This window comes from Danio rerio, chromosome 10 (genome assembly GCF_052040795.2).
Source record: "Danio rerio strain M-AB ecotype USA chromosome 10, GRCz13ab, whole genome shotgun sequence".
NCBI lineage: Eukaryota > Metazoa > Chordata > Actinopteri > Cypriniformes > Danionidae > Danio > Danio rerio.
The window spans coordinates 27,878,074-27,905,619 of NC_141030.1; the positions used below are offsets into that span (position 1 = coordinate 27,878,074).

General features: G+C 36.7%; 1 protein-coding gene across 1 annotated transcript in view; it reads left to right on the top strand.

Annotated features, from left to right (window-relative positions):
* gbe1a (glucan (1,4-alpha-), branching enzyme 1a) overlaps nucleotides 1–27,546 on the top strand; it is a 265,946-nt gene that overhangs the window by 184,392 nt on the left and 54,008 nt on the right. The window contains exons 11-12 of the mRNA XM_087270612.2: nucleotides 7,858–7,968; nucleotides 11,527–11,698. Coding sequence (XP_087126738.1) covers nucleotides 7,858–7,968; nucleotides 11,527–11,698 — 283 coding nt within the window. The remainder of the gene's footprint in view (nucleotides 1–7,857; nucleotides 7,969–11,526; nucleotides 11,699–27,546) is intronic.

A 27,546-nucleotide genomic window follows, 5' to 3' on the forward strand; every position in this document is an offset into this window, starting at 1 on the left:
ATTTGGCTAATGGTTGGCATTAGCCTTTTTGGTTTACATATATACATGTGAATATAATATATAGGCGGCATGATGGCTCATTGTTTAGCACTGTCGCCTCACAGCAAGAAGGTTGACGGTTTAAGTCCCAGCTGAGAAAGTTGGTATTTCTGCGTGGAGTTTGACGTTCTCCCCATGCTGGCATGTGATTCCTCCGGGTGCTCTGGTTTCTAAGAGACTAAGCCGAAGGAAAATAAATGAATGAATTAATGAATATAATATATATATTAATATAAGTGTACATAAAATATATATTATGCTGAGGAGAAGCATAGCAGCACTATTCCAAACACAGAAGTAAGCAGTTATTGCATTTAATAAAAAAGTAAAAAAATTAGTTGATTGCAAGATTGAAGGATTTAAATCTGGATTATTATTTTTTTAAATATGTCTGTTAATTGTAACGGACAGTGGGTTTAAATGTTAAAAATATCTGCTAATTATAATGAATCTTGCTGTCGCCTCACAGCAAGAAGGTTGCTGGTTTGAGCCTCGGCTGGGTCAGTTGGCATTTTTGTGTGGAGTTTGCATGTTCTCCCCACATTTGCGTGGGTTTCCACCGGGTGTTTCCCCCACAAGTCCAAAGACCTGTGGTATAAGTAAATTGGGTAAGCTAAAATTGTCCTTATAGTGCATGTGCGTGAATAAGAGTGTATGGGTGTTTCCCAGTGATGGGTTACAGCTGAAAGGGCATCTGCTGTGTAAAAATCATATGCTGGATAAGTTGGTGGTTCATTCCACTGTGGCAACCCCAGATTAACGAAGGAACAAAGCCAAAAAGAAAATGGACGAATGTTTGAACCTGCTGTCCATTGAAATGAGCAAAAATTGTGTATTGATTATTTTTATTTGTTTAGATCTACATTGAATAAAAAAATTCAAAGATGATTCCTTGGATTTACAATTGTTTTTTTTTTTTTTTTTTTTTTACATTAAGTGATTGTCAATGATTTATTTGGGCTAAGTTTAACCCCTTCAGGCCTGAATTATGGATTATTCCAAGTTGCTGAATTTTTTTTCTCTGTTCAATACAATGAAAAAATGACTCTGCAAAATAGTTATGGGTTGAATTTAAACAATCAAATTTAAAGCATGTTCAACTTAATTTGTTTGTTTAAAGTCCCCAAGAAATCCAAACTAACCACATTGATTTTGTTAGCTCACATTGCTAGTTTTGTAGTTTTGTGGTATATACAGTGTGTGTATATATATATATATTTATATATATATATACATATATATGTTTGCCCTTCTAATCTTTAATTGAAATCTTAAAATGAACTTCCTGTTTGTTTTCAGTTTTATTTTCAGACTACGTGATTTTGAGGTAATGGACATGGCTATCTCTATTCCAACTGTAAGTTTTTACAGTAAACAGCAATGGTGAGCAGGAGGAGTCTGTTAGGTTGTAATAACTCTTCTAAAACCCCTTTCCCAATCTTTTTGAATAAAATACCTAAAGAAAAAAAAAACAAGCCACGCCCACTGTTGCTCATTTAAAATTCTCTAGGAACTGCGTCACATCACGAAAAGTATAATTATAGTAATTATATTATAGTAATTATAGTGTAATATTATAATGATGAGCTTCTGGTTCACAGGGACTTTAAAATTAGTCACATTAACCAATTTATCATGCATACACATCAAAAAAGCCATTTCTTTTTTCCTTTGAAATGTTATATACAGATGGATCTAGCAAATAGTGTTAAGAATGTAAATAGTCCATTTTGAATTCGCAGTAATAACTGCATTTAAGCTCTAATAATAACTTACAAGAAACAGCTGAGCTTACAAGTCACTGTAAATGGAATCAATGAGAGTAATAGGAAGGAAAATAAGGATATATCTTCAAATGAAAAAGAGAGACTGTGTGTGTGTGTGTGTGTGTGTGTGTGTGTGTGTGTGTGTGTGTGTGTGTGTGTGTGTGTGTGTGTGTGTGTGTGTGTGTGTGTGTGTGTGTGTGTGTGTGTGTGTGTGCGCGTGTGTGCATGTGTGCATGTGTGTGTGTGTGTGTGTGTGTGCAGGACAGTTTACTTCACAGCAAAGCCCCAGACGGGAGAGACTATGTGGGAGGAGACTCCTCTTATCTCAGTGAGAACTTAAAAAACATGTGAATGTGAAGGCAAAACAACCAGCTGTTAAAATGTTACCACAGCCTAAACGCAACCATCCTCTATGGAGCCTGATCCTATCACAGACCTCATCCTATCTGTAAAACACATTGCTGCTAATGACATGACGAGAGTCAGTCCCATCAGGGAGACCAGGGAGCACACCTAATAAGGAGGGAAAAGTGCTGTTTAAATCAGGAAGTTTCAGAGGAGAGCGGTTGTGAAAATGTAGGTGGAAGATGTCTCCCCTTCCACTGACAGAATGAGAAAGCAGGAGAGATACAGGACTGATAGAGAGTGGGAGGCTGGGAGAAAAGAGTAGATGGCAGGGCATAGCCGCATTGATTGGCTCCTGCTCGCCCGTGGGCTCTGTCGATTGTGCCCCCTCTTAAAAGGTTGCAGTGTTATTAAAAGGTTTCCTTTATCTGTCCGTCACCCTTTTGCTGTAAGGATGGCGAGCAGGAGAGGAGGAGCCGAGAGAGATGGGCCTGTCAGAGTCACTTCTTTTCTGTGTCTTTGCTCCCTGCAGTAATTCCCTCCACAGCCATCCAGCATCCTACTGGTGTTACTGCCATTACTAGATGCTCATTTGTGATAATGACTTATGAATGTAACTGTATTTGTCCTGCTTTATTGAAAACAGCTTGAAATTTTTTCAAAGCTGTGGTTGCTTCATGCAAGGTTTAGCAAAAATACATTGGAATATATTTTCAAGAGTTCACATAAGATCCTCGAGCCCAGGGCTCCCTCCTGTTTGCAAGCGCTCAGGTAGATCTCCAGAACTCCCCTGCTGAAGTAGCTAATGAACAGATAGTGATTGCTCTTAAGAGATAACTGCTTACTAGCAGGATGGATGTCTATGGTGCCAATTTGGATTAGTCAATTTACTTAAGTTGCATGCTTTTTGGACAGTGGGAGTAAGGGTGGAAGGGGGGATTCTTCAAAGAGAAGATTGTTGTGATATGAAACTTAAGGTATTTATAGACCATTTCAATGTGGCCATGTCATTTGCCCATGAACATTTCCTGCTTGTTATCAAACTATTCCATAAGTATAACAAGAGGCAATTCATTCATTACTTAATGTTAAAGCAGCTATTATAACATTATTTATCAATATGTGGCTCTCTTTGGATTCTCGGAAGCTATAGAAATTAAAACATATAAAACAGGAAATACACTGGGACCATTGCTTTTGTTTACATCACTCAAAATGGTCTAGAGTAGGAATTGTCTGATTGGTGAATCTTAAATTGGATAGCGCCGGACCAGCTGCAAGCAATCATAAGCATGTGATCCTCTCGAAATTAGTTTATAAATAAACTTAACTTAAAATAAAATACCAAACATTGTAATTTTAGGTGTGTAAACATAAACTACAAAATACAGCAGCCACAAATGTATAAAAATAAAATACTGTATTTTGTATTTTAAAAATACTACAAAATACTTTTACAAAGGAGCATGAAATTTCTTTGCAAATCTTCCATCAATTAGACCTATTTGATCCTTTCCTTTACTATTAAAACTGATATAGTGAAGTAAAGAATGTTTGATAGCAAATGTGGCCAGTAAAATTGCCATCATCTCTGCACATTGATTATTCATCCTCCTACTACTTTAAAAAGGTGTTAAATAAAAAGTTAAGTAAAAAATTTGTTCACATGAAATTTTCAGAAATCTTTTTTTTTTGCTATCGGTCTCTTCAATCCTCAATGTAAAAACTGTATTAGGAGTTTTTTAATAATTAAACATTTGTGTTTCATATGTTGTGGCATCTTAAGGCTTACATCGTTCCTCTTCATTAAATATACAGTGGACCTACTGATCAAGTACTGGCATTTGAAACTGTCAAAGAAGTATTTATTAATAAGACTTATATATTAATAATTTTATATTGGTATTTATTAATAAGACTTATTTTTATGTTGCTTGTTTTAACGACAAACATTTGGCATTAGCAATCCATTCAAAACTAATATTATCTGTAAAGTACTGTATACTCTTTCTCCTAGAATTTTTTAAATTCTTCTTTAAATGGAAGAGTCAATGACATCCAAAGCACCAGTCAGAGGGTGCATTTATAGTATATTATGTCTTGATGTAGATTTTCTTACACCTAAAACTCATTAAGAAAATAAAAAGTTTTGATAGACTTTTAAAAGTGTAGTTTCAGCTTTAAACAATCATAACACCAGATTCCAAGACTTTTAGTTTTTTTTTTAGTTTTTTTCTAGTTTTACCCCCAAACAGACATTCAGATAGCCATGTCATTCATTCATTTTCTTTTCAGCTTAGTGTCTTTATTAGTCTGAGGGCGCCACAGCAGAATGAACCGCCAACTTATCCCGCTTATGTTTTACGCAGCGGATGCCCTTCCAGTCTCAACCCATCACTGGGAAACATCCATACACACACACACTCAGTCACACACATACACTACAAACAATTCACCTGTACCGCATGTCTTTGGACTTATGGGGGAAACCGGAGCACCTAGAGGAAACCCTCGCAAACATGGGGAGACCCTGCTGAAAAATCCAGCTAGGCTGGTTTGCTGGTTTTAGCTGGTCGACCAGCCTGGTTTTAGAGGGCCAGTTTTGGTTTCCAGCCATTTCCAGCCTGGTCTTAGCTGGTCAGGCTGGGAGATGACCAGCTAAAACCAGCTTGACCAGCCTAGCCAAGCTGGGAGTCCAGCCAAAACCAGCTATGTCCAGCTTAAACCAGGCTGGTCAAGCTGGTTTTAGCTGGATTTGGCTGGTCATTTTACAGTCTGACCAGCTAAGACCAGGCTAGAAATGGCTGGCAACCAGCCTGGAAATGACCAAAATACCTCTAAAACCAGGCTGGTCAACCAGCTAAAACCAGCCAAACAGCCTAGGCTGGTTTAAGCTGGATTTTTCAGCAGGGGATTATGCAAACTCCACAAAGAAACGCCAAAAGACCCCGCTGGGGCTTGAACCAGCGACTTTCTTGCTGTGCAGATAGCCATGTTGGTAACCAAAATGCTACTAGCTGGTCAGCAGACAAAAGGTCAAAACACTATCAAAACTGGCAACAACTTACCTAGTTTGGCCTTTCAGGTCTCATTAGGTGTGTTTCAGCAGTTTTCTCCCTTTGTATTTATTGAGAAAGTTAGCATTTAAAATATGAACTTTTTCTCTCTCTCTTCTATATTACTATCTGTTTCTCCTCACCCCATCACCTTATTCTTCCAAACAAACCCTAAACAAACATCAGCCTCCTGACTAGTTATCAGTATGCTCTGAAATGTTTATAAAATGAAATGATGTGCCAAATGAATATGCTCACCAGGGGAAAAAAAACATCCTGAGGTAAATACTCATAATCAGAAACAGGTGTCTCACAGCAAGCAGGTGTTTGTGTTCGTTAGAGAGAGTTCGAGCAGCGCATAGACTTTAATCCTGTGTTCTGATGAAGAGTGCCAGACTCGCTCTAGTATCCAGCTGTGTTCGTTGACCCTTGGCCACTCAAATCGTGTCCGATCAACACGGAACAGTCGCAAACTAGAAACAGTTTGGTAGGTCACCTTTTGCAAACAGAACTTTCATCCTTCGCTTCGACTCTTTCAAAGTGTGAGCTCGTTCTCAAATAAGTCACTGGAGGACAACACAGAGCACTGATCCAGTCGATGACCTGAACACTGCTCCGCTGAGTCCAAACATAGCCATCGACCCGATTCCGCAAAGCGTGCCAAATCACCGACCCAGAACTACAGACTGTATTGGTGAAGTCAATGGGATTCACCAGGTCTGACCGTTAATGTGGTCAATGAGCCAGTCTTCCACTAAATACAGATTCTGCTTCTAGATAGCTGTTCCACAACAAGGGACATGGGAAAGACAGAGGCCAGGGGACGGGCATCCGAATGCAGAGTGGCAATCTGGGATTTTACACATGAAGGATCCCACACCTGGTCTGTAGAGAACTCTCGGGCCATTGTGTTCGCTACATTGAGTTTCGTCTCGAGTTGACTCTCAGATACAGCTCTAACCTCAGCTTGACTCTGTGACAAAAACGAGCTGCCCAAGTGGTCTGACTGTCATTTTCTATTCAAAGACCCATGCATCCTCTGACTGATTCAGTAGCATTCATTCATGCAAGATGATTTAGAGCAGATCCAGCGTTCACATTCAGTTTACAATTACTGCATCCTAATTCTTTAGATCTGATATTATTCGGTTCCTCCACATATTTGTGACTTTATGTAACACTTTACTTTAATGGGGTGTTCATAAGACTGTCATGGTACCTTTATAAGTATGGCATGACATATGAGATTTTATGCATGCTTATGACAACTGTCATTAAGTGTCATTAGCTCAGTTATATCATATTAAATGCAGTTGTGGCTTTGTTTGAGATGTTTCTAAGACAACTCGTCAAATAAATCATAACATTTGTCTTCGGTTATGACAACTTGACATTACCAAGACAACATAACTCGTCATAAATCTGTTTTTGATTTAAAATTGATTTGAAATATGAGAACTTTTGTTAATTTACAAATTTGTCAATACTCAGTCAAATAATTTTATTACGGCATCAATAATAATTAATGGCAATTAATGACATTGTAATGAAACAGTCATTAAAAATGACACAACTGAGCAAATGACACATAATGACAGTTGCCATAAGCATAAACTAAATCCCATTCATTTTCATCATGTGCATGTCATTACAGTTAAGAATACTGGGGACACACTGTCCATTTGTGTTGGAACAACATGAATGAATTACAGTAAGTTAGCTTATTAGTTTCTACAAATACACAGTGCATCCAGAAAGTATTCATAGTGCTTCCCTTTTTCCACATTTTTTATACCATAACCTTATTCTAAAAGTAATTAAATGTATTTATTTCCTCAAAAAAAATTCCTTATTTCTCTCCAGAGATGTTCAATAGGATTTAGGTCTGGTCTCTGGCTGGGCCAGTCAAGGACATTCATCGAATTGTTTTGAAGCCACTCCATTGATATTTTGGTGGTGTGCTCTGGGTCATTGTCCTGCTGGAAGATAAACCGTCACCACGGTCTGAGGTCAAGAGAACTCTGAAGCAGGTTTTCCTGTTTCGGAGGTCTACAGAAAATTCCTTTGTCCTTATGCCTGGTTTGAGCTTTGACATGCACAACCCTGGGACCTTATATAGACAAGTGTATGCCTTTTCAAATGTCCACTCAACTGAATTTACCACAAGTGAACTCCCATTAAGCTGTTAAAACATCTCACAAATGATCAGTGGAAACAGAATGTATCTAAGCTCAATTTAGAGCTTCACAGCAAAGGCTGTGAATACTGATGTACATGTGATTTTTAAGGTTTTTTATTTTGAAACAATTTGCAACAATTAAAAAAATTTTTTTCCCATTGTCATTACGGGGTATTGTATGTAGAATTTTAATATTAAATAAATAAATTTAATCCATTTTGGATTATGCGCTATGAATACTTTCCAAATGCACTGTAAGTTGACTGTAGATAAACCAATTAAGTTGTCACAAAAACTGTAAGAATTGGTGAGTTTCAGCTCCTTTTAAATAAAAATTTTGAATAAACAGCGATTTAGAGAGTATTATAAAGGTCTTATGAACACTGCTTCAGGTAAAGTGTTACCTGCCTTTATATATAGCAAAGCACATGATCTTTTCATCCCTTTTTATTTGCTTGATTGCCCATCGAAGGTACTGAAGGAAGTTCGGGATGAGGACTGGGATTTGAGGAACATTGTTTACACCCTGATCAACAGAAGAAGGGGGGAGGCTTCTGTCACTTATGCTGAGAGCCATGACCAGGTTAGTCATTTGTTAAGTGAGTGACAAGTCATACATACTGAAAAATGTCTGATCGCATAGCTGTCTAATTGTGTTAAGGTAAGGTGTAAATGGCTCCCAAAATGCATTCAAGATGGATATAAAATTGAAGTGGTTTGGGACTAGGGCTGTACGATTAGTTGAAAATATTTTAATTGTGATTTCTTTCTTTCTTTCTTTCTTTCTTTCTTTCTTTCTTTCTTTCTTTTCATTTTATTTTTTTACAGAGATTGCGATTTTGATATGATTTACGATTTAATTTTATAATTTTGTTTAATTTAATAATCTAAAATGCACTGAGTGTTAATAAAAAAGCAACTTAAAAGATATTAACTTATATTAGCAAACATCTCTGAAATTGTACTTTGCTGTTGCTTTCGGAAGACACTCCACAAAGAAGCAAGTTGCCTTTCATTGATCAGGGTCATCAACTCCTAGTAGCTTAGTGGTTAAGTGACTCACCTCTCATGCCAGAGAGCGGGTTCTATCCCCGACTCGAACACAGCAAAGAAGACCAAGGCGAGACCAAGATGACAACCAAAACGACAACCATGAAGACGAAGATTAAGCAGAGCAGTAAGACCAGGAAAAAAAACAAACACGAAAATGGAGATCAAAACCAAGAAGATGACGACCAAGAAGACGAAGACTAAGTAGACAAAGACCAAGACGAAGATGACGAAGAAGACCAAGCCAAAGAAGATAAAGACAAAAACCAAGACCAAGACAATGACAAAGAAGCAGGACAACCAAGATCAAGATGAAGACCAAGACAAAGATAATGACTAAGCAGATGAAGATAATGATGATAAAGACCAAGAAGAAGAAGACGAAGACAAAGGAGATGAAGAAGACGAAGTAGGCAAGTAGTAGACACAGATTAAGGCGAAGATGACGAAGAAGACCAAGACAAAGAAGATGAAGACTAAACCAAGGCGACGACAAAGAAGCAGGACGATGAAGATGTAGACCAAGACAAAAAAGAGGATCAGATGAAGACCAAGACAAAGATGCCGACAAAGAAAACGAAGACTAAGAAGAAGACGAAGAAAACCATGTCAAAGAAGACGACGACCCAGACGAAGACAACAAAGAAGATGATGAAGATGATGATGAAGAAGACGAAGTAGAAAAGTAGAAGTAGACAAAGACCAAGACAAAGATGACGCAGAAAACCAAGACAAAGAAGATGAAGAATATGATCAGACAGATTATTGGAAGACTCTCTGTTTTTTTGCCTTACCTAACTTTGTTTGATTTCATCAATTCCCAGTAGCTAAGTGGTTATGTGACTCACCTCTTATGCCAGAGACCCGAGTTCTATCCCCAACTATGAAAAAGACAAAGACCAAGCAGACAACTAAGACCAAGAAAATGACAAAGACCAAGAAGACTAAGACGACGATGGCGATTTAGTTTTTCTTTAAGACGAAGTATAGTAGAAGTAGACAAAGACCAAGACGAAGATGACGAAGAAGACCAAGACAAAGAAGATGAAGATAAAAACCAAGACCAAAACGACGACAAAGAAGCAGGGTGACCAAGATGAAGAAGACCAAGACAAAGATGACGACCAAGCAAACAAAGACGACGAAGATAAACAACAAGACGACGAGGACAAAGGAGATGAAGAAGACGAAGAAGACAAGTTGTAGACAAAGATTAAGACAAAAATGCTGCAGACGAAAACCAAGACCAAGACGATCACAAAGAAGCAGGACGATGAAGATGAAGACCAAGACAAAGAAGATGATCAGATGAAGACCAAGACAAAACTGACAACCAAGAAAACAAAGACTAAGAAGATAACTAAGAAAACCAAGTCAAAGAAGACGACGACCAAGACGAAGACAACAAAGAGGAGGAGGATGAAGACCAAGATGAAGAAGATGACTGCAAAGAAGATATGAAGACCAAGACAAAGATAACGACCAAGAAAATGAAGACTAAGATGACGACAAAGACGATAAAGAAAACCAAGTCAAAGAAGAAGATGACAAAGATGATGATGATGACAAAGAATATGATCAGACAGCTTATTGGAAGACTGTCTGTTTTTGCCTTACCTAACATTGTTTCTTACTGGAGATTTCATCAACTCTTAGTAGCTAAGTGGTTACGTGACTCACCTCTCATACCAGAGACCCGGGTTCTATCCATGACTCTGACAGACAATGAAAAAGACCAAGATGACGACCATGAAGACGAAGACCAAGCAGACAACCAAGACCAAGAAAACAACAAAAACCAAGAAGACTAAGATGACGTTGGCGATTTAGTTTTTCTTTCTTGTGTGCTGATGATGGTTTACCTGAACACAAGTGACGTACAAAACCTCCTGTAACTCACATATAAAAGGCAATTGTGTGCTGAATAAGACATACAGCTGATATTTCTATAAAAAGAGTAAATAAATCAGTCACATTGGTTAAATGTAAAATTTAATTTAAACTACTTAATTTTGTTAAATTTGAAATTATAAGCATGGGTTTTGAAGATCAGAATATACATTATATATATTTAGCAGAGACACATTTATGTAACCAAACGTAGATGGAATTATCTTCACAAATCAGATCTGAAAAAACACATTGTAGAATCAGCAATCTTTACAATTAGTTTGTTCATGTTTCAAATGTATAGATGCTCTTGCACAATAAAAAAACACGTAGTTAAAAAAAAATGTGTTGCTCCATCCTTCTTACTTTCATTTTTTTATTTTTTACACCTACAATACCAGTCAAAAGTTTGGGGTCTGTAGGATTTTTAAATGTTATAAAATAGGCTTATCCTGCTCACCAAGGCTGCACTTATTTAATTTAATAATTTATTCCAGTAAAACATTTAGTTGTTTATGATTGCATCTTAGTAATAATAATCTAAAATAAGTCCAATGATAATGGACCAAACCATTACAAACAAAGAGGGGAAAGATCAACAAATATGCAAATACACAACATATTGTACATGTATTTGACACTCAAGACAAATTAGAATCTTTCAAATTATGACTTTCACTCTTTAACCGTTAAACCACAACTTCTCTAGTTTTTGATTTTAAATAAACATTGAACAAAAAAACTTCCTTTTAGCCAGCTTAACAAGAAAACTCATTTTAAAAACTTGTATACTTTGTGCTTCTTACTTTATTCATTTGTTTTATTCTTTACACCTATTTAATTCTTTATTATTACACCTTTGTAATAATAATCTAAAACAGTCCAATGATAATGGAGCAAACATTTTAAACAAACTGAGAGAAAGATCAACAAATGTTCACAGACTTAACATATCAACATATTGCACATGTATTGTAGCACTCTATAGACAAATGATGGCTCTTACTCTTAAACTATTAAACCACAACTTCTCCACTTTTTGATTTTAAATGCTATAAACATTTAGCAAAAACGTTCCTGTTCCACCAGCTTTACGAGTAGGATAGAGATTGTCAGCTAATTTTGGATAGTCACCATTCTCAAATGTTTTCTTAATGTTAAATCAAGTTAAACATGCTGATATCTTTATGTTTGTTACCAGGCATTGGTCGGGGACAAGTCGCTGGCATTTTGGCTGATGGACAAAGAGATGTACACCAACATGAGTGCTCTCACTACCATGATGCCTGTTATAGACCGTGGCATCCAGCTGCATAAACTCATCCGTCTGCTCACTCACAGTCTCGGAGGGGAGGGCTACCTCAACTTCATGGGTGAGTCTCCTTGGAAACTAGTTGTTCTGTTTTGTGCCTCTACTGAAGTAGAAGTGTGTTTGTTGGCATTTTGGGCTGGCATAGGCTAGTTTTGAAGTTGTTAGTCATATTCAAAAAAGTATAAAAGTTTGTGCTGATTATATGGTTATGAATCTCCCTTCTTAAGTTGTATTTGGAATGGAAATTTTCAAAAAAAGAAATGGGTTTTCTAAACTACAAACTTATTTCAGAAGGAAAAATACGTATAGGTTTGTATACACATCACAACAGAGGGAAAATAAACCATGCTTTGCGCCCAGCCTGAAGCGGTAAAAGATTGCTGTCTGGATGAGTAAAGATGTCTTTCATTACAAGCGCAGTCCTCTTCTATCAAACACATAAAAGCATTTCACTTTGTCTGCTCATCCATGTCTGTGCGACAGTACTAAAAACAGTAATATGTCCAAAGGTCACCATCTTTGTATCTTTCCATCTGCAAATAGAAAGTAAAGCCACTTTGGTATAATTGCACACAAAGGCGAGTGGCAGAACACATTCAGAAAGGAAGGGGAAAAAGAAAAAATATGCCTGAGACTTGAAACAGCCAAGGCCAGACGGCAAACAGCAGCGCCATCAGATCGATGGCGAGGCAGTCGTTTAGCTCGTGTTGAGCGAGAACAAATTGTTCGAGCAAAAGAATCAATCTGACATGTCAAGCCTAAAGCTCCTCATCCTCGAAAAATTCCTCTTAACTCAAAGCGAGAGAAAGGCCAGCACTGTGGTGGGGGGTGGAGGGGTGGGGGGGGTGAACATGGAAAAGAGACATATCTTGATTTCAAGAGGAAATTGTGTCTATGACATCCAAGATTTGCTCTTATTTTTTCTTTTTTTTTTTTGGAAAACATACAATTCTGCTCAGAGTTGTGAATAATTTCACTTTTTACTTTATTCCCTGTTTCATTTCTTTATTGAAACTGGGTTCTTCCTCAGAGTAAAGTGTGATTTTATATTTGTGTACTTTTTGCATATACATTCTTAAAATAAGTGACATTAACCTCAGGATTAAAATTGTTTAAGACAAGTTTCAGAGAATAATGCTTAAAAAGTTTCAGAGAATATGTTGAAGTGGCAGATAGGGAAAGTTTTCACACACTCCACTGAATTATTTGTTTATCTCAGCTGTTATATAGTAACAATACTGGAAGTCTCGGCTCCCAAATAAACAAACCAGTGAATGAAATAAATAAATCTATTGAACAGGGGAAAGAAGGATACAGTTAATTAAACAAAGATAATAAGCTGGTAACACTTCATAATTCCAACAGTTAATTTTAATGTATTTTTGTAGCATAAACAAACCATAAAAAATGCATTTATTATAGTATTTATTCATATGTGTTAATGTTAGTTAATGAAAATAAAGTTGTTTGCTGAGGGCGTCACGGTGGCGCGGTGGGTAGCATGATCATCTCACAGCAAGGTCGCTGGTTCAAGCCCCGGCTGGGTCAACTAGTCAACTAATTGCTTTGAAAGCAATGGGTTTGCTCTTTTTTTTTTTTTTAAAGTAGAGTCAACTATTCACTTTTTTAAAATGCGTAAAGTAATTCACAACAAAACCTATCAATAATCTGTCAATTTAAGTTTTTGAAAACTGCAGATATATTTTAGCCTTGTGTACATTTCAAGAGCTCACTCTTAGCTGATGATTGATAAAAAAGCTTACTTGGCATGCTGTTCTGGGAGAGAGCCCAGAGCTCAGAATATCCTTAAGGCCGAAGCTCCCTCCCGTTAGAAGGATGAGAGGGGAGTTCGAGCTCAGGTAGGTTTCGAGAGGGGGTTGGTCAAGATGAAGATGACTGGAGGGGCAAACTCTAGTTATTTATAGTGTGTCAGTATTCGACTGATTGGTGCATCAACGGAGCTGATGCGGTACCAGCCGTGTTCAATCATAAGCATGTGATCCTCTTGAAATTAGTTTATAAATAAAACACACTCACAAGTATGAGTTTCTTTCTTTTGTTGAACACAAAATTGGGTATCTTGATGAATGTGCGCAGTTGTGGACATTCATGTGAGCAGTTGTGACCTGCCTTTTGAATTTTTTTTTACTTTTTCAAATATTTCCCAAATTATGTTTAACAGAGCAAAGAAATTTTTACAGTATGTCTTAGAATATTTTTTCTTCTGGTGAAAGTTTTATTTGCTTTATTTAGGCTGGAATAAAAAAAGCAAAATCGTAATATAATAATTTAACCTAGTAACCTAGCTAAGCCTTTAAATGACAATTTAAGCTGAATGATAGTGTCTTGAAAAAATCTCTAGTTAAATATTATTTACCATCATCATGGCGAAGATAAAATAAATCAATCAGAAATGAGTTATTAAAACTATTATGTTTAAATGTGGTAAAAAAAATCTCACTGTTAAACAGAAATTGGGGACATAAAATAAACAGGGGAGCTAATAGTTCAGGGGATTTAATAATTCTTATTGGAACTGTATATGCAAATAATTCATAAGCTGCACATAGTTAAAGTCAAAATTATTAGCCCTCCTGTGATTTATGTTTTTACTTTCTTTTTCAAATATTTCCCAGATAGTGTTTAAAAGAGAAAGGAAATTTCCCCAGTATTTTCTATTATATATATATATATATATATATATATATATATATATATATATATATATATATATATATATATATATATATATATATATATATAACGTACGTATATACCTACTTATATAAATATATATATATATTTTTTTTTCCGTTTTTAGAAATTAGTTATTAAAACTATTATGTTTAGAAATGTGAAAGAAACAGCAATTGGGGAAAATAAATTAAATTATTACAATTTAAATAATTCTCACCTCAACTGTATGTATAAAAAGCAATATATAATTTGAAACAACAGATTCTAATGTTCTGTAGTAGACAGAACCGTCATCTCTACTGTTTTTAACCAGCGTTTTTAGTAATGGAATAATGAAGCAGTTGTGAATTGTGTAAAGAAGCACTTGGTAGAACACACTGAGTTCGTCCTGGCTGTGCAGGTGAAAGACTTGACTGCACTCCTTCTCAAATCAATGCTCAGTTTTGCTCAAATCTGTCCACACAAACACATCGATCTCTTTCTCCCCGCTAACGCCGTTAATTAGCATGCTGCGGCTACATCATCTCCTGCAGCAGCCGACACGCTAGCGCAGCTCGGTAAATATTCCAGGCCTATTCTGAGGTTGCTGTTTAAACTGTGAGAGCTGCTTTAGGCTTGGCAGATTAACATCCGCTAGTTCATGAGATGCTTGTGGTGCACGTCCATTCCTCTCTGCCCTCTTTTTTTCTCCGGATCATTGTGCCATTGGACATTGATGTTAGCAGTGTTCCTCCTCTGATTAGTAGTTCTCGCTCATTGACTTTGGCTCTCTCTCAGAGGGAGCGAGAGAACTGATCAAAAATCGTTACGCCTGTCTGCTCCGCCGTTTGTTATTACAACCATCATTGCTGGTTACTGTTATTTAGGCTGTGCATGTACATGGGAGTGTTGCAGATCTGGTAGTGATCCATCTTAACATATTTTTACACTCAATACACATCAATGACAATAAAAAAAAATTAAAAGAAGCATTCATTCATTCATTTTCTTTTTGGCTTAGTCCCTTTATTAATCCGGGGTCGCCACATTGGAATGAATCGCCAACTCATCCAGCACGTTTTTACGCAGTGGATGCCCTTCCAGCCGCAACCTCAATCTCTGGGAAATTTAAAAGAAGCAAATATTTCAATGCACATCGGTTTAACTTCACTTAAAACATTATATTAAAATGTATTGAACTTATGTATATAAATAAAGTGATTGACTGATTAGCCTATTAAAATTAGTGAAATTAACATAAAAACATTTTTGATCATATCTTTTTACAGTAGAGGTTGGGCATTCAAAGTTGAGCATTCAAAATCTTTAAAAGTTCAGTGTGTTGTTTGCCATTTATACTGTATGTAACTATTTGTGAACGTTTACTTGTAATTGCTTACAGAGTGCGAATTATTCATTGTCGATCAGGGGGTCAACTGTTTCTGTAATGTTATTTTTTGTGACATGCTTCAGTGAATTAAATTATATGACATCTATTTTATCAGTATTTTATGGGATAGTATTCTGGCCTATAATATCCTGTGATTAGCTATTTACTGTAGGCTACTGTAGGACAAACTATGTGTTACAAGGTAGAGGCTGACAACAGGGAGTGCGGATTCAAATGCAGGGTTTATTAGCACGATGGTCAGGCAAGCAACGGTCAACACAGGGGCAAACAGATATTTACAGGCAAATCCAGAGTGGTGGTCAAATATCAGGCAAGAGGTCAGAAGGCAGGCAGCAGATAACGTAAATAAACAAAACAAGGCACAGGGTCAAAAACATGGCAGGACAAGGTAAGGGAAAACATGCCATAATGTTAACAGTTCAACAGATAACAAGACTCAGCAACTTCTGTGAGTTTGTGTGCTGACTTTATAGTCCTAGTAATCAGTTTATGTGTAACTTTAGCTGTGTCTGTCTGCAATCATGGGGATCTAGGCCAGGTGTGTGAGTAGTGCATGACTGGATCTTGTAGTCCATTTAATAGCAGATTTGTAGTCCGTTAGTGATCTGCAGCCACTAATCTAATTTTAATTTACTTTTAGGCTATACAGTATGTTGAAACAAACAAGACAAGTGAACACTTAACATGTCTACCAGCTTAGATTATTTGACGCATTTATGCATTCACAGTGGTATAATCCATAGTAGGGGTGGTCATATGTATATTTATATTAATTATTATTTTATTAGTAATGTTAGTATTTAAGATGTAGATTAGAGCAAACGAATTCTTAATATTTAGAGGACTGACCCCATACATGTTGTTTTCACATCTTTCAAGGGGGTCAAGCATTAATTAGGGTGATCAGTCCAATCATCAGTCCTTGGATCCGCTTTTGCTTCAGAACTGCCTCAATCCTTCGTGGCATAGATTCAACAAGGTACTGGAAATATTCCTCAGAGATTTTGGTCCATATTGCAGGATAGCATCAGGAAGTTGCTGCAGATTTGTCAGATGCACATCCATGATACGAATTTCCCATTCCACCTCATGCAAATGTTGCTCTATTGGATTGAGTTCTGATGACTGTGGAGGACATTTGAGTATGATGAACTCATTGTCATGTTCAAGAAACCAGTCTTAGATGATTTGTGCTTTATGACATGGTGCGTTATCCTGCTGGAAGTAGCCATCAGAAAATGGGTACACTATGGTCAATACGGGATGGACATGGTCAGCAAAAATACTCAAGTAGGCTGTAGCATTGACACAATGCTCAATTGGTACTAATAGGTGTGCCAAGAAAATAACCCCCACACCATTACACCACCTCTACCACCCTAAACTGCTGACACAATGCAGGATGGATCCGTGCTTTTATGTTTTTGCCCCTACCATCCAAATGTTGCAGCAGAAATTGAGACTCATCAGACCAGGCAATGTTGTTCCAATCTTTTATTGTCCAATTTTGGTGAGCCTGTGCAAATTGTAGCCTCAGGTTACTGTTCTTAGCTGACAGGATGGCACCCGGTGTGGTCTTCTGCTGCTGTAGCCCATCCACCTCAAGGTTCGACATGTTGTGTGTCTGCATACCTTGTTTGTAACAAGTGGTTATTTCAGTTACTGTTGTCTTTATATCAGCTCAAACCAGTCTGGCCATTCTCCTCTGACCTCTAGCATCAACAAGGCATTTGCTCCCACAGAACTACCACTCACTGATTATTTTCTCTTTATCTGACCATTCTCTATAAACCCCTCAAAATGGTTGTGCGTGAAAATCCCATAAGACAAGCAGTTTCTGAAATACTCAGACCAGCCCATCTGGAACCAACAACCATGCCTCGTTCAAAGTTACTTAAATCTCAAAGTTACTTAAATCTTTGCAGATTGTCTTGACCATGTCTACATGCCTAAATGCATTGAGTTGCTGCCATGTGATTGGTTGATTAGAAAATTGCGCAAACAAGCAGTTGCACAGGTGTACCTAATAAAGTGGCCGCTGAGTGTAATTTGTAAGACTTTTTTAAGTATCTTAACCAACACTTTCTTTTCTATATCTTCTTTCTTAAATGACTCGTTTCTATTCCCCAACATGCCAGCAGATTAAATAAACCCCTAGTTTAAACCCTGCTGTCTGCACAAAATACAAGGACTGAGGGTTAGCGTAGGAGAAAGAAGAAGAAAGGGAATGAAATTTTCAAGTAAAACGGAGGTTAAATAAAAACAAGAACAAATCAGCCTGTCACTGGTGTATGCGGAAGTGCAAGCAGGAAAACAGCAGTCCTGATTAATAGAAATTTCAGCAGGAGATCAGAGAAGCATTAGGCTGACAGCGCGGAGGCTGCCAGACAAGGCCTGAGAAGCACAGAGGAAGGCAATGTGCCTGAAGAGGCTTTAATTGAATTTGAAAGGGGTGCCATTTTCTTCAAGCAGTGAAAGAGTTTGGTTTGTGGGCGAGAAGCAATGGCCTCTATTTATTTATTTAGTCTGTGTTTAACGTACCTCTTCAGTCGTTTCTTTTGAAAAAGAGCTTCAAAACAGGGAACAAATCATGCTTTTCCCCTCTTCTCTCTTGTCCGTCTGGCAGGTGTCCATTTGTTTTACAGACATCACGCTCTGTCCCAGTTGGTTCACTAGCCAATACGTTTGCATCTGGAACACAGAGTTTGATAAAAGACCTTTTGAAAAACCCAATTTTGAGCATTTATTTGTGTGTATTCAAAGCCCACATGACTAAACTTGACAAAGAACTGCAATAAAGAAATCATTTTCCCAGAAATGAAATTTCTGTCATCTTTTACTTGTCCTGCACTTGTTCCAAACCTATTTTTGTTTTTTGTTTTTTTCTTCTGCTGAGCACAAAAGAAGACATTTACACACGTTTGAAAACTAGTAGCCATTGATAGATGTTTTGAAGAATAGTTTTGAAAAAATACTGGAAACCACTAGCCACAGTCGTGGCCAACAATGCAATCTTCCATTAGCCAATATCACATAAAACATTTTTGTTATCGCATGATCTGCTAAAACAGGGGTGTCAAACTCAGTTCCTAAAAGGCTGCAGCCCTGCACAGTTTTGTTCCAGCCTTGCTTCAACACACTTAACCTACAGTCACACTGGACTTTTCTCTCCATAGACTTCTATTCATACGCACGCGAATGCTTTAGACCAGAAACGTAAGCTTGTGTGGAAAGTTTCGCCGTTTGCTGCATGGAAAGTTTAAGCTTGATGAACTCTGACCTGCGAAATCATATCACAAGATTGCGTGAGACTAATCAAGGATTAAAACATGACCTCTTGGGACAGAAAATGGAGCAATCGCTCACTTTTTTTAATGTCAATCATCTTTTTTAATCCCGCCCCTTTTCCCAACACCGTATGACAGAATTTCGCAAGATCAAACTCTAGTGTGACCGCAGCTTTACCTGTACGTTTCAAACAAGCCTGAAGAACTTATATTGTTTGATCAGGTGTGTTTAATTAGGGTTAGAACTAAATTGTGCAGAGCTGCAGCCCTCCAGTTTGACACATGTCTGCTAAAACAAATAATCATACTTTTTATTGTTATGCATGCTGGTTTTTATTGATAAATGTGTACCATTGTGTCTGCAGTCTTCAATGTTCTTTAAATATCTTCTTTTTTGTTCAGCAGAAAAAATATAATTTATAGATATTTTGTAATAGTATGACTGTGAGTAAATGATAAGAAATGTGTCTTGTTTTTTTTTAAGGCTCATGTAAACATAGGACAATAAATGTAATGATAAAGATATGATTTTAAATTTCTATAAACTCACAGAAAAATAATATGTTTGGAATCATTTTGAAAACAGGTTTTTTCCAGTTGATGAACAACAACTTTGACACCCAATTAAAACATTAATTTATTAATTAATTAATTAATAAAAAAAAGTAAAATGCTGCTGTACCCTACAAAAAAATCTGTACAATTCTAAGCCCAATGTCAATGTCTAACGCAATAACATTTACATTTTGGGGAAAAGAAGCATTTCTGAACAGAAAAAAAGTCAGTTTGAATGAATAATTCATACAAGTCATGAATAGTTTTTTTTTATGCTTGAATTTTCTTTAACAAATCATGTCAAATGATTGTTTTAACAGCCACGTCACCAGCCACTGACATAACAGTGTAATTGAAATCGAGTATTATCATTGATTAAATGCTGATTTATACTTCTGTGAGTGATCTGCATAATCCACGGTGCCTGTCTTGCACGTAATAATGCATTTATACTTCTGCATGCTGTTTGTGTTGCTCTCCAATAACAGTTCTGAAACACTAGCTGGCAGTAGGTTTTTATGTTCCTCTATGTCGAATTTCTTTGTGGCTTTTTGTTTTTTTCTAAGCGCTACAAGAAGCTAAAACTCGCTCATTCAGAAGCGGGAACCAGTGAACATGCAACAAATTTAATAAGATAAACCCAAAACACCTTCACCGGACTCGACACTTGTAAACAATCGCACTATCAAGCTCGCAGCTCTCAGTACCATCCACGCTCGGCACCGATACCAAGCTGATCCCTGACCTTGCGCTACGCGTCGTTGCGACATGTAGTTAAATTTTTTGAGAGGTGTGTCAGCATCAGCGACAGCCAGAGCGAGGGCTATGCAGCAGTGCGGAGGCTGCGTCAGTTCATACGCTTGCGCTTGACACAGAATTATAAATCAGCCTTAAAGGTGTGATCATACACATGAAGTTTATTTCAAATAAATGACATAGACCAATCACATCAACATCAAAAATAAACTAAGATGACCATAAGGCACAATACTGCAAGGTAATGTTGCATATTTTAGTGCAAAATGCATCTTTTTGCAACATATCTTCATTTAACTGTGTGAAATATTTGACAATAAAGCACATTCTGCAATTGTTCCTTAAATAATAGACAATCTTGTTATCTACAGCAATGACATTTGTGCATTTTAAGCATCCGAGTACATTTTAAGGCCAATGTATACAGTATGTGTGTTTCATTAGGATAGTGGTGAAGTAAAGCATATGTTGGCTCCTACTGGAATGGAGAGGGAGTTATTCCTCCCATTAGACAGACTCCTATTCCCCTTAATTAAGACAGGAAGATGCAGACGGCAGGCAAAATTGCACACTAAACAAAAGGCAGCCAGACACACAGACTGTATATTTAAAAGCATCCAGCAAGAGCTGGCTCCGGTTATTAAGACAGAAGTTTGAAGTGTTATTTTGGCAAAGGTCTTACCCAGCATTCTCGGCACTGAAACTGCAAGGTCGTGGCCTTTGTGATGCAATCAACTCCTGATCTTACTGTTTTGTAGTCTGAATGCACCTCTTGTGACTGTCACAAACATAATGCAGAAAGTAACTTTTTGCATGTATAAGCATATTTTGTATAAAGGTATCAAATTAACATATTCAGTAGCAACCGCCAAGACAAATGCAATTATTTTTGCTTATAAAGTATGTAGGGATTTGGAATTTACCGCAGAACTCGTCCAGCATGGTTTGTGTGGACATACTTTAAGAGTGTGTGCTATGATATAAATAAATGGACTTAAAACTACAAACTTACTTCAGTAAAACGTTAGAAAAGATTTTTGGTCAAGAGTAAAAAAGAATTGGGTAAGCTAAATTGTCTATGGTATATGTGTGTGAATGAGTGGCTATGGATGTTTTCCAGTGATGGGTTGCAGCTGGAAGAGCATCCGCAGCGTAAAACATATGCTGGATAAGTTGGCTGTTCATTCTGCTGTGGCGACCCCTGATTATTTAAAAAGGACTACGCTGAAAAGGAAATGAATGAACGAATAAATTTCTGGGTAAAAAAACAACCTTTTTTCCATTTAATACATTTTTATTTTATTTTAAGAAACATTTAACATTTTTGATGTGCACTTTTGATGTGGATGGTCCTGTGCTACTGGAGATACTGTGACAACACATAAAAAATGCATATACTGCAGAAATGGTAGAGGTTTTAAAAACCATAAACCTTAAAACCGGTAAACGTCCCAACACAATTGGGTATTTGTGTGTTCTAATGAAAAAAGCTTACTTACATGCATGTCACTGGCTACTTCACTGGCTACAAGAATTTAAAAGGCAGAAGATCTTAAAAAATATCAGTGTCAGAAACCATGGTGCTCATTTTGACCTGTATTTGCTTGTTCATTTGACTCTTAAAATACCAGTATCCACTGGGCCACAGTTTAGCTTTAAAAAAATGTAATAAAAATTGTATATACGTACATATATATATATATATATATATATATATATATATATATATATATATATATATATATATATAAAATGAAATGAGATGAAATACTTTTTATTCACTGTATTAATATTTTTATTTTAGGGACAGATAATGTACGTTTCTAGAAGAATGCCCCATATATATATATATATATATATATATATATATATATATATGTGTGTGTATGGTCATACACCCAAAGTGCTTCACGATCATGAGGGGGGTCTCTCCACACCACCACCAGTTTATATGTTCTCCCCATGTTGGCATGGGTTTCCTCCGGGTGCTGTGGTAAATTGGCCGTAGTGTATGTGTGTGAATGATTGTGTATGGTTGTTTCCCAGTACTGGGTTGTGGCTGGAGGGGCATTTGCTGTGTAAAAATATGCTGGATAAGTTGGCGGATCATTTCACTGTGGTGATATCTATTGAAAAAAGTAACTAAGCCGAAGAAATTGAATGAATGGATAAATGAATGTATAAAAGTGACCTAGCTGTACATTTTAGAAGGCATGAGAGTGAAAATTTAAGATAAACTATCCTTTTACAGTTCTACAATTCTGTCATTGAATACTAGCAATATTTTAATAAAATGTAAGAGAAATCTGACATTTTTGTTCCTCTACTAAAAATCTTTTCAGCAAAAACTGATACTTCAATATGAATCAAGCTGTTTAATCCAAGCTTTCGGAAAAGACACTATCACTATTTACAAATGAATCAATTTAAATGGATTTATTTTTTACATCAAGAACATTACGTCATAGTTTCATTTAAATAAAAAAAATAGATTTAATTGAATGTATCCCCATTTGTGAATATGATTAAACGTCTAATGGGTTTGGAATTTTTATTTTGGCCTTAACTAAACCTTTTACGATTTTCGCCTTTAGAAAGTGATAAAATTGCCAGGAAAAAAAAATCTCATAAAAAGAGAAGAAAGGACCCAGGCTGAACTCTTTTGAAGTATGATGTGACTCAAACTAAACCGCTTAACTATGGTTGACATTTTTTCAGTGATGATGAAATGAAAGAAAACCTGTATTCATTCCCCTCTTGTAAACAACCCCTTTAAAATATTAACATTAGGAAAAAAGAATCCTCAGACTTGGAAATTGGAGTGACTCACACTTTTTTGAATAAATAAATTTAAATGCTTTTCATATTCAGCTGAATTTGGTTTCCAGACACACTCGACTGATCATAGTATCCTACAGAGCCAATTAAATGTGTGGAGGAAGTCGGAAGCGTGCAATTAATTACCTTTTGTTTATAGAGGTAATTCAAACGTAACTGGTAGCTTCGAATTAGGTTAATTACAGCTGAAAATGTCATTTCGCATGAAGTCACGCTTCATCATCATCAGATACTTTTAATATTTCTCACCTAACGTGTTTATCGTCCTCCAGAAAAGCACATTGTACTGTCTGATCGCTGTGAGTCCAAGTGTTTGTTTGTTTTTTGACTCCCGGACCAGATAATCCAGACAGAGCCTCATCTTTTAGTCCTGGCTCTACAGGAGTCACATTATCTTTAACGGTGAAGGCAAGAGCTTCTTTCTTTGACTTCAAATTGACACTGAACTCAAAGACCATCTAATCTCCACCTTGCAGCTTGTTACACATGAAAGAGATGGAGAGCTAAAAAGAAGTCCATTTCTTATTTATGGGTTCATTTGGAGGGCTTTTCATGCAAACTATTTAAATCCCATTGCAGCTCACCAGGATCTTTGGCCTCACGCAATAGTAACCAAAGAGAAACTTGACTTCAAACATCACTACACGTCAGATCAGATTATGGGCTTAGTGAAATCTTAAAAGGGACGTGTGCGTGTGTGTGCTCTTCGTGTGGTTACTTGAGGCCGGACTGCCTAATCAAAAATGAAAATAGTGTGCTTACGCTAATAGACAAATCTGACTCTGGCCTGTTCAGAAAGTGTCAGCGGGGAAAGCGTATGGTTGTATGCTGAAGTTGATCTCTGTGGGTTTTTTGTGTCTTAATGTGGACTTGAAACTCAGTGCAATGATTTTGAATGCATCAGCATTTTGCAAAGTGTTTGAATTTGCATATTTAGTGGTGCTTGCTTAGGAAAACACTACTGCTCAATTCCAGCCATTTGAGACTTTTTGCACCATTTGTGTTCAATTGTGTGAATTTTTAAGGAGAGGTATGCGATACTTATCTCAGTGGTTGTACCGAATGATTTTGCCTAAACAGCTAAAATAGACCATAGACATTCTTTGCAGAATACTGAGACTAACACATTTAAATGTTTGGGCTTAGATTTTTTTGATGAAATCAGACTCAGGAGTGGGTGATCCGATTTCCACCACAGTCCAAAGACATGCGGTACAGGTGAATTGGGTAGGCTAAAATTGTCGGTAGTGTATGAGTGTAAATGAGAGTGTATGGATGTTTCCCAGAGACGGGTTGCAGCTGGAAGGGCATCCACTGCATAAAATATATGCTAGATAAGTTGGCGATTCATTCCGCTGTGGCGACCCCAGATTAATAAAGGAACTAAGCCAAAAAGAAAATGAATGAATGAATATGATATGCATTCTGACCCTTGGCTGCCTGTTTCACAGAGCTGTTTCTTTACTATTACTAAGTCTGTCCTGTTTTCAAAATAAGAGTCCCACTTGCATAGTTTGTTAAATACAAGCTTAGAAAAATGAAAAATCATTATGATTTGATATTTATTTGGTTTCCACGTGTACTTTCTGAATTATTTCAAGTTTCAAGAGTATTTATTGGAATTAGTTAAACCTTCATTATTACATTTATCAGAAACAAAAATATAACATTACTCATTATTCACAATATATACACAATTTATTAATTTTTTTTGTGTGCCACCCCAAGATTTGGTGTGGCCTTACTTGGCCACCCCTAAGAAAATTTTCTGGGAGTGCCACTGTTTCTACCATAATATAAAAACCACTGCCCCATGCCTTCTTCATGTTGGGGTGCTTTTTTCAGTTTATTTATGACAATTAGCATTTTTATAATGTTATTATATAATAATATTATATTATCAGTATTATTTATTATATGCATATTTATATTTGTTTTAATAAAAACAAGTTTGGATGTGCCCACCTGTCAGGTTTTTGGAGATGAATGCATTACCATATGGGGCATAAGAATAGAACTCGTGTTTGGATATAACTCTGTTTGACCACAGTTTGTAATTATTGTTCTTTTATCCGTTTGCTGGAAATTAGAACTGAATTTTGAAATAGTTTTGAAAAAAAATCTTTGCACTTAGCAAACGAAATGACATATATAGGCTGATGAATGTCTTCAGTGGAGTGCGTACAACATCGTTTCCTTATCCACGAAAGTAAATGAGTACAGTAAAGAGTCAAAGTAAAGTAAAGAGAAAGTAAAGAGGCCGAATGGAGGAGGCTCATTCTTTATTCTCGCACTGCAGATGTTCTTTTTAAATCGTTAGTGAAGCATTCAGTTTTTACACTTACAAAGTCTGCCATGTAAATAGCAAATGTGCCATGGCGTGAAGCAACTGACTCTAATTGATTTAATACACGTTATGCTCAAAACACTGCCATAACTCATCAAGAGAATAAGCACAACCCTGTTAAACCATGTGCTAGGCGTAAACTGTATTTTTTCATCCTTACAATAGAAAAAGTGGATTTGGACGTCCCCGTAATGCTTTTGCACCATGCGCTTTAGACTGTGTGCCTAGATCTTTAAAAAAGAGCCCTATGTCATTTCCAAATATCAAACCCCTATTTTTTAGCTATGCTGAAGTCTTATCTAAATTTTCATTCAATGGCACATTTAGACAACCTATTATGTCTAAATTCTTTACATTTACCAATCACACAGCACCATACTTAAAACTACAATACCAATGACATACTTAAAACTACCATACCAATGACAAATATCCAAGCACATTCTCACAAAGCTAGATTTCCATGGGCAATTTTTTTTCTTAACTTTACTTCTTAAAACTTTTTTTCAATCTATACGTTGTAGCATCTGCTTCCAGATGTACAAAAAAGGCAGAGGTGAACCTGGTCAGCCGTAGTCCTCATAGCCTTGAAGAAATCCATCTCCCTTGCAAGGTGCCCGGCTATAGCTCCAATATTGATCTAACCTTCGAAACATACACTTCGGCCCCTGTTACCTGTCAGTCAGCCTGCGGGGTGAAGCGAGCTTATATATATAACGCTCATGCATACAACAACAGCATTATTCACAACACAGGCACTAAGATGGGGTCACTGTTATTCACTTGGGCTAAACTTTTATTTCTCGTACAAACAGCAGCTCTGTTCGGCTTTAAAAGAGAAGCTTCTTTCAATGCTCTCCCATAACTTCAAGTGGTAGAGCGTGAGTGCGAGCTTTGAATAATTTAAGATTATCTTAATATATGTTCGGCTGGAGAGCAGTGGACGTTCTTTATCGTTGTGTCTGTATTCAGCGCATGACGGAGGTGACAGGGGCCGTAAGAGAGACAAAATGTCCCGTCATCTTGGTTTAATTATGGAGTCTGAGCTGTCATGGCTCTTTGTGCGAGCGCTCGCCACTTTCTCCACTTCTGGCCCATGCGCCGTGTCTCTCTGGTTGACACATGATATGACTCTATCAGAATTATTTGCCGCAGAAGGTCCCTGTGCACATTAAGTAAAGTTCAAGTGGAAGCTGAGGGATTTGATCGCTCCGATACTCTCCCTCTTTCTTTGACGCTGTTTTTTTTATTTCTGATTCCTGCCATGGATCCTTCACTGTCTCTGTGTGCTTTTAGCTTATGCTTTTTTTATTTATTTTTAAGAAGCAAATGTCTGTGAAAGGAGTCATTAGTGTTGCTAGTAGATACTTTTAATGAAGTTATGCTGCTTGGTTTGAGTAGAATGGAGGGATAGAATGTAGCTCTTTAATGAAACATATTTATTATTGGAAAAAAAGATTGCTATAAATATTTCAGTAACAATCAATCATAAACACCAATTATTCAAACAAACAAATGCATAAACAATATTTACAGAACATATTATTTAGTTTACTAATACTATTTAACTGATTATGGATAAGTAATATTGTAAATCATGCTACTTTGTATACTACTACTACTGATAATAATAATAATAATAATAATAATAATAATAATAATAATAATAATAAAAATGATTAATAATAATAATAATAATAATAATAATAATAATAATATGGGGTGCTGTGTGTACATTAATAAGGGAAAAAAATGACTTTAATGATTTTAGCCAATAGCTGCAGTGTAACAGTGAAAAAAAGTGAAAAAAGGGGTTTAAAGGGGTTCTGAATACTTTCCATACCCACTGTATGTAGAGTTAGGTCCATAAATATTTGGACATCGACACAATTCTAACATTTTTGGCCCTATACACCAACACAATGGTTTTTAAATAAAAACATTGCATAACAGGTGACGCATCAGCACAGTAGGTAGTGTTGAAAGAAGGTCGCTGGTTCAAGCCTTGGCTGGGTCAGTTGGTGTTTCTGTGTGAAGTT